We start from the raw sequence: 7,517 nt of genomic DNA on the forward strand, positions 1-7,517 counted from the left end.
TATCTAACACGTGATTATGAGCAAATATAGTTGAATTAAGAAACAAATTGTACGAGTGAAATAGAATATGTATATATCTTTGTCAAACAAGAGCAGAGTATTGATCCTACGAGTGAAATAGCGTGTTTTGAGATGATTTATGGCTCCTGAACTTGCTGTATCTCTGATTCAGATGGTTTGGGAACTTCCAGAATTTCAGTTGGTTTGGGAACTTCCAGAATTTCAGATGGTTTGGGAACTTCCAGAATTTCAGATGGTTTGGGAACTTGCCTGAGCTGGACGGAGTTTTCATAGCAGTTAAAGAAGCCATAATGAGGGAATTTCTCGTACCAGGTTTCTTCATTAACGTGTGTGTCCCAGTGCTCCCCAGAACTGCTCTTGCCGTACTTGTGAATCCAACCAGAGCCATTGTGTTGCTCACCCCAGGTTCGGTTCCACCGTTCTCCATGCTTACCTTCCCACCAGCTCTCCCCCTGCTTCACGCCGTTAGCATTTGGATCAAAGTTTTCGTCCCATTTGTCACCCCATTTCTCCCATCCACCTTCCACTGATCTTTCAGCCCATTTGTCAGTGTATTTTATGCTCCCACCATACCCGTCATATTTGCCACCCCACCTGCCAAAATCATTTCTGTTCATCAAAATCTCAACATCGAATTCTCAAACCACACACAAGATCCCTCAGAACCACTCCTCTCATAAATGCAAGCAAATAATATATTCTTTCAACTTTTAATCATGTCAGAAAATCAAGCTTCACCGAAAAAACAAATTGCATAAAGCTTAAACATCTTGTTTGAAAAATAACTCTAAAATACTCTGATGAATTCATAAGCTTAGACAGAGTTGACGTTCTGACTTTGAAAACGTATTTCCTTGAATTTGTACAAATATATTATCGCAGATTAAAAATTTTTGGTATGATGGCATGAATCACATAAACAGAGCTCAGAATAATTCAGTCCGTGCCACCATTTTCTGAGTTCTTAATCCTCCCAAAATTGTGCAAAGTATCATTTGCAGTCGACGAGTCTTGAACAAATATACACTTCAATTGATTATTGAACATTTTAAACAGTAAGGTCTAAATACTTTAAAAAGAGCATTCAAATTCCAATATTGACAATTACCTTTCATGCCAAACATGGGCGTGCCCTGGTTGAAGTGGTGTGTTTGGGTCAATACTGCACCACTTGTCTGCCCATTTTTCTGATTGACCAGCGGCATTGTAGCGTTCCCCCCATTTTTCCTGCCACTCATTACCTTTACCATTACTTCCCCACTTGTCTGCAGTTTTCTCAAAATTCATAAGCCCATCTTCCTGCATGCGAAAACCATACTTCGTATGATTATACTGAAATGAAAGAACGAATCTGTTGTCCAAGACCTATTTACTGATGTGGCTACAACTACAACTAACGCATCAATAATTGGCAAGGTACGGTAGAGACCAGTTACAGAGAGTTTGAACGGAGGCAGTAATGATGAGTTCTAGAACTAAGCCAATCGTATTTCAGCAAACTGTATGAGAAACTATAATAAGAAAGCTATTTATATGCAAATTAAATGTGTCAAATTTTGCTAACCAGACTCATGGATTCTCTCCAAAATTCGCGCCAAACATTTCCATATGCGTCACGGCCAGATTTCTCAGAACCAAGTTCCTTATAGCCAAAATCATCAGAAGCCTCCCAGTACTTCTCTTGCCACTCAATCTCTTTGTCGGCACTAACACCTCTGGTCATTGTCCATCTGCAGATCACGCCATCAGGTCTTCGCTCAATTCCAGTGTCTTTCCACCATCTTGTTCCATCCGGATTCACTCCAATGGGTGACCATTTACTGGCCTCACTAAGGGCATTTGCTGCTTCTTCGGCATAGCCAGAACAAGATTCACCAAGTAACTGTTCCTCTTCCAGGGTAAGAGACGAGGAAATTGACTGTGGTTCAGATGCAGAATCCGCTTTCTCAACCTCTAAAAATGACTGAAATGGTGGAAGAGTGTCACTCTGTTCGCTTTGAGAAAGTAAACTCTCAAATGGAATAGTGAGAAACTGCGGTGTCCGCTCCTTCTCCACAACTGCACTGGGTAAAGTTGGACGAACAGAAGCCTTGGTATTTAGCTGCAACCCACTGTCCTGATCTGAGGGAACGTCGCTCTCCACGGGAGGAGTCCAGGACCAAAAATCAGGGCCAGGCACACCATGTCCCTGAGCTGCTGACTCTTGCACAGGAATAACCCCACTCCGCACTCCGATTCCCGAACCCAATTCTATCACATAATTAACAAACAAACGAAAAAAAAACAATAAATGAGAAATCGACACTTTCAATAACATCTCTCAAGTATAGTATCAATTTCTTAGGGAATAAAATAAACACAATAGCATCTTCACAGAATATGAGATTAATATACCATGTAACCTCAATCTCAGTGCTAACTTCAAATTTTGATAACTAGAATACAAGAAATCAATAGTAACATTTCCATTAGAAATAAAACTAAATCAAACCACTCCATTTCTTAGTTAAGAAAACCCAGCGAAAGAATCTTCACAGAACGTTATATTGCAATCTTCAGAATTCAGGCAATTCACAAACCATGCAACCTCAATGCTACAGAAGCATTGATTTCCTTATTAATGTGTTTGCCGTTCTTTATTAAAATAAAAGAACGCGGCCGCATTCCAAGATTACCAACGCAGACAGATAACAAAAATGCAACCAAAATTTAATTGCAATATGTAAAATATTAGAAACCTTGATTTTCTTGATTTTTAATTATCTTTCTTGATTATTGAGTGATAATGTAAAAGACTGAAAGAAAGAAGCGAAAGAGATCGAAACAGGTAATTCGGTTATACCGCGCTGTTGTTCGTCGTGGCCGTCGTCGCCGTCGTCGCCTTCGTTGTCGTCAGAACCAGCGGAAGCGCGATCCTGAATGAGTGCCTTGGCGGCTGCGATGGCAGCGGCGGCGCGGTCGATGACCTGCATCCGCTGAACGCGGTCGCGCTCATCGGAAGGGATTTGGAGAAGCTTGTTGAACTCGCTGGTCTTCTTCTCCAAATCGTCATGCACAGTGCCTCCGTGACGCGTCGAGGCCACGCGCTCGGCGATTGTCTTGAAGTTCGCGCTCTTCCGCTCTCTCTGAACCGCCTTCTTCCACATCTCCAAGTAGGAGGTGTCTCCGTCTTCTTTTTCTCCTGTTGCTCCACGCGCCATCGCTCTCACTCGCGTCCATTCTCTGTTTCCGTGTTGCCGGTGAAGGTGCACCCAACGATGTGGTGCACCAGCGGCACAAGTTCCGAAATGCATTGAGAGCGAAGCGTGAGTGTGTGAAGAAGATAGCTGATCGGAAAGGAGAGTGAGTGAGTGAGTGAAACTGTGAAAGTGAAATGTGGCGCTGAGAGTATTTATACGGTGTTGAATGAGAGGGAAGGGTAAAATGGTGAATGTCAATTTTGTTAATAAGGGCGAATTTTAAGGGTTTTTATTTAATTTTACTTTTTTAAAAGGTTAGGGACATTTTCTTTGTCTTCAAGCGAGGAACCCAAGCGTATTATTAGGGTGTTCCATAAACTTTTTCCAAGGCTTCCTATTTAGTTTCTTTTTCATTTTAATTTATTTTTAGTTTCACATTTTATCTCCTTAAACTTTTATTAATATATATATTACTTTTTGTGACTCTGGTTCTCCGTGCATGGTACGCTGCTTTGGTTTAAGAAAATGAAAGCAAACGGATGAAATCACGTGAAAGCTGTTAAAGGTTAAAAAGGTAATAACAATGTTGATCTTGATGGATGAAAACAGTTGCATCTTACATCTTTTGTTTGCCTCACCATTACAGCTATGGCTCCATTTGCCACGTGGCGAGTTAAAGACATGCAAAAGAAATCCCATGGTGTGCGTTGGAGTGTTTCAAACACTTACATCTGTTTCTCCATGCATGCAAAGTTAAGAACATTTTCCACTATTTCATGTAATCAACAACATACAGCATTCAAGAACAACCACGACCAAAACAAAAACACAAGAATGTCTTCGTCAATGTCTACATTAATCTCATCCTCTCTCTCACAAACCCTCAAAATAAGAACCCTAGTTATTCCTCTCTCTCCCCACACCCTTCTCACTTCCAAAACTCCACCATCCTCAATTTCCCTCACAAACATGTTCAACCCACAACCCAATGAAATACCCCAACCGCAACGGGTCCCACCCGAGATCCCTTCCCTGCCAAAGGTTCAACCTTCTCCTGTTCCCAGTGAGCAACCCGTCATTCCTACCCGTGACCCGGAAACCGACCCGCATGTACCACCCGAAATAATCACTGATCCGGCTCCTGGCCACCCGAATCCCAAACCGGATGCCCCAAAACCGCCGCTGACCCCACCCGGGATTGAGATTCCACTGCCAAAGCCGCCTGAAAAGATGCCAAAGCAACCACCGGAAGTGGACCCACCGCGGCCGCCGGAGATTCCGCCGCCACCAAGTGCTCCGCCGGATATAACGCCACCCACTGGACCAAGAATCTTTGGGTAGAACAGAAGCATGGATAGTATGATGAAGAAATAGTTATTAAGTTTTTTATTTATTCTATCATTTATATTATATCCTACCAATATACTGCAGAGTGGTGTTTTTCGTTTTTACTTGTGTAGCATGTGTTTAAGTAAGAAGTAAGACCATAATTCCAATAAAAAATTAAGAGCAAATTACATAAATAGCTGTGAAAAAATAATATTACATAAATATTTTCTGTATTTTTAATTTATATTGTAATTTTGTTGTAGGTGTACACTCTTTATATTAAGTTATACAATACGTAAAGTGTAAATTTTGTATTGCTTTTCTTTAATAAATGAATAGTTGTCGCGACATTATCCAACAATATAAGAAATTATTGTTTTTCTTTAATAAATGAATAGTTATCGCGACATTATCCAACAGTATAAGAAACTGTATTTGATGGAAATAGTTGACTAGGTGTAATCATCTCTATCTTTTTATTTTGTTTTTGTTAACATCTTTTATTTATTAATTAATTAATTTTTGTTCTATTTTATTTAAAATTATTTTTTCTATTTTAGATTATTGAAACATTTTTATAATTAAGGTAATCAACTTCATTTTATTTTGTCTTCCTATCTTAAATTAGTGAAACATTCCTATCAAGTAATTAACCTCATTCTATTTGTCTTCTACGTATAAAACACTTTTAATAATTTATTAAGTAATACAACAAATTTATATAATTTATATATTCAAAAATTAATATTATAAAGTTCTCTTAAAATTTTCTTTTAAGCCATATTTGATAGTTTTAACCTTTTTTATATGGTATCTCTTCTGTTTAAATGTCATTATTTATCTGGTATCTCTAAAGGGTATTGTCTACGCATATATGCGTATATATTTTTTTAAAATTAACAAAATATTAATGTAAATTATTTTTTTCGTAAAAAAAAATTAAATAAATTTTTTAAAATATAAATTTCAAAAAATATTTTATAAAATAAATTTAATTTTATATGTCTAAATAAAAAATATATAATTTATTTTTAAATAGTATTGTATAATTAATATTTTGTTACCGATAATTTTATTTTGTCACTTGAATTTATAAAAAAAATAATTAATAAATTTTATTAATAATAATTAGTGAGTACATGATACATATGTTTTATTTTAGTAAAGAATATAAACAGAAGTTTATATAGTGTTTCATTACTTAAAACAAATTATATTTTTAAAATTCTTTTTCTTGAATTCTCTATTTTTTTTTAAGTTCTAACTCTTGAATTATCTTTTTAACTATTAGGATCTACCATGACAACGAGGTATACATTTCTGATCAATTTTTTCAATAGATTAAATAAGTTTTTACCTTCTTTTCTTATAATTTTTTTTGTCTATGATCATGTTAGGAAAATCTCTTTGAATGTATTCTTTGTGTTCTTTTCCTAGTTCTTTGTCAATTTGTGGTCTTAAAGTCTTTTTTTATCATAATTTGGTGATTTGTATGTGTTTTTAGAGTTCCTTGTGCGGGGTGTGTTCTAAGAGTTATATAGTTTTGGTGTGAGGTAAGGTAGTTTCAGTATAAGGTAAGGGAAGTTAGATGTTAAACTTTAATTTATTTTTATTGTATAGGTTTGGTACTTACTAGTATGTTAAATTGACTTATATTACAAATTTTGATATTGTGTGAATGATTATTCATATGTGCTTGTTTGAGAATTGGTTTATGATTAAATATTTTGGGATGTATTTAAGATGATGAATTTCATGTTATGAAGTTGTGATGATGGTTGAAATTGGTCGAATTGTGCAAAGGTTAGTGAGAGGTCAAAATTATATGTTTTATAATTGATTTAGTAGGTTTGAGGGGTGAATTATGGAAATCTAGGTTTAATGTGATGATTGATGGTTTAAGATAGTTTATTTGGTCATTAGTAACTTAATTAGGATGAAAGTTGGTTTATATGTGGTTTATAATGGAATGGTAGTGATTTTAGCATGTTTACAATGTTGTTTTAAAGGGATTTAGAGGTTTTAATAGGTGAAAGTTTAAAGGAAGTAAGTCTGATGTAAAACAGAATTTTTAGGTTCATCATTAAGTGATTTAAAACTGGTTTGAACTTTAAGAATGGTAGGAAAATTGATGTAAAACTCTTTAGTAGTTGATATGTTGAATTGGCTTGAATTGTAACTAGTTTTATGGGTTTTGATGAGTGAGATTTTGAATTAGAAGGTTTGGGGTAAAAAGGATGATTTGGGTCTGTCATTTATGACTTGTTTGTACCTTTGGTTGATTGAAATTGGTATTAGAAAAAGTAGAAATGAATTTGGGTAACTTAGAGAAATTGATTTGGTTTGAAGTGGTCATTTTGAGTTAGAATGGTCTTTTATAAGGTTTCTCAGTGTCAATAGAGTCTCAGGGATTAGTTGAAGTGGTGTAGAAAGTTCCCCAGGTCATAGAAATAAAGTTTCAAGTTTTGATATGGCGTTGAGCGCCTCTGTCATGACGCTTGAGTGCCATTTTCCAGTGTCGTTGGGGTTGAGCGCTAGGATTCTAGGGCTGAGTGCCAGGATTCTAGTGGTTGTAGCGTTGAGTGCTAGTTTCTAGGGCATAGTGTTACTTTTGTAAGTATGAGTTTAAAAGGATTTTTGTGTTGTTTAGTGGTTGTTTTTGGACTGATTCTTGTATATTGATGTATATGGAATGGTTTCATGTGATTTCTTACCATGTTTATGTGAAATACATGTATATGATTATGTGGATTGTATGATGATGTTTACATGAGGCTATGTACGTGATTAAGTATGGTGAAAACATATGGGAATTGTGGATTTAAGTATGATGTGAGAAAGGAATTCCAAAGAAGAATATTATAAGGTTGTTATGTTGTTCAATGTATTGAAGTAGGGGTTTCTAGATTGGGGAATGATCCTGACACTCTTAATAACTCCATCTCAAGTAGAGATGAGTTATTTTGTTGTGGAGAGTAGTAGGAGGTC

The 7,517-nt window shown here is 36.1% G+C and overlaps 2 protein-coding genes across 2 annotated transcripts; one reads left to right on the forward strand and one right to left on the reverse strand.

Moving 5' to 3' along the window:
* Positions 1 to 14: 14 nt before the first annotated feature.
* LOC108324369 (uncharacterized) lies at positions 15 to 3,387 on the reverse strand. Its single transcript, XM_017557315.2, has 4 exons — positions 2,864 to 3,387; positions 1,586 to 2,271; positions 1,130 to 1,320; positions 15 to 615 (listed from the first exon to the last, which is right to left on the reverse strand). The coding sequence occupies exons 1-4, from the start codon at positions 3,312 to 3,314 to the stop codon at positions 138 to 140; spliced, it is 1,806 nt and encodes a 601-aa protein (XP_017412804.2). The 5' UTR covers positions 3,315 to 3,387; the 3' UTR covers positions 15 to 137.
* A 461-nt stretch (positions 3,388 to 3,848) lies between these two features.
* LOC108324368 (protein TRACHEARY ELEMENT DIFFERENTIATION-RELATED 7A) lies at positions 3,849 to 4,541 on the forward strand. Its single transcript, XM_017557314.2, has one exon. It carries the CDS (start codon positions 3,849 to 3,851, stop codon positions 4,539 to 4,541), a length of 693 nt encoding a protein of 230 aa, XP_017412803.2.
* The last annotated feature ends 2,976 nt before the right edge of the window (positions 4,542 to 7,517 follow it).

Source organism: Vigna angularis, chromosome 3 (genome assembly GCF_016808095.1).
Source record: "Vigna angularis cultivar LongXiaoDou No.4 chromosome 3, ASM1680809v1, whole genome shotgun sequence".
NCBI classification, from domain to species: Eukaryota; Viridiplantae; Streptophyta; class Magnoliopsida; order Fabales; family Fabaceae; genus Vigna; species Vigna angularis.

What these genes read in the sequence shown, in the direction of transcription:
- LOC108324368 (XM_017557314.2), top strand. Translation starts at nt 3,849, where the DNA reads ATGGCTCCATTTGCCACGTGGCGAGTTAAAGACATGCAAAAGAAATCC.
- LOC108324369 (XM_017557315.2), bottom strand. Translation starts at nt 3,314, where the DNA reads ATGCATTTCGGAACTTGTGCCGCTGGTGCACCACATCGTTGGGTGCAC. An exon ending in GGAGAGAATCCATGAGTCTG is followed by an intron (nt 1,321 to 1,585) that starts GTTAGCAAAATT and finishes TTTCGCATGCAG; the next exon opens with GAAGATGGGCTTATGAATTT. An exon ending in GCCCATGTTTGGCATGAAAG is followed by an intron (nt 616 to 1,129) that starts GTAATTGTCAAT and finishes TGATTTTGGCAG; the next exon opens with GTGGGGTGGCAAATATGACG.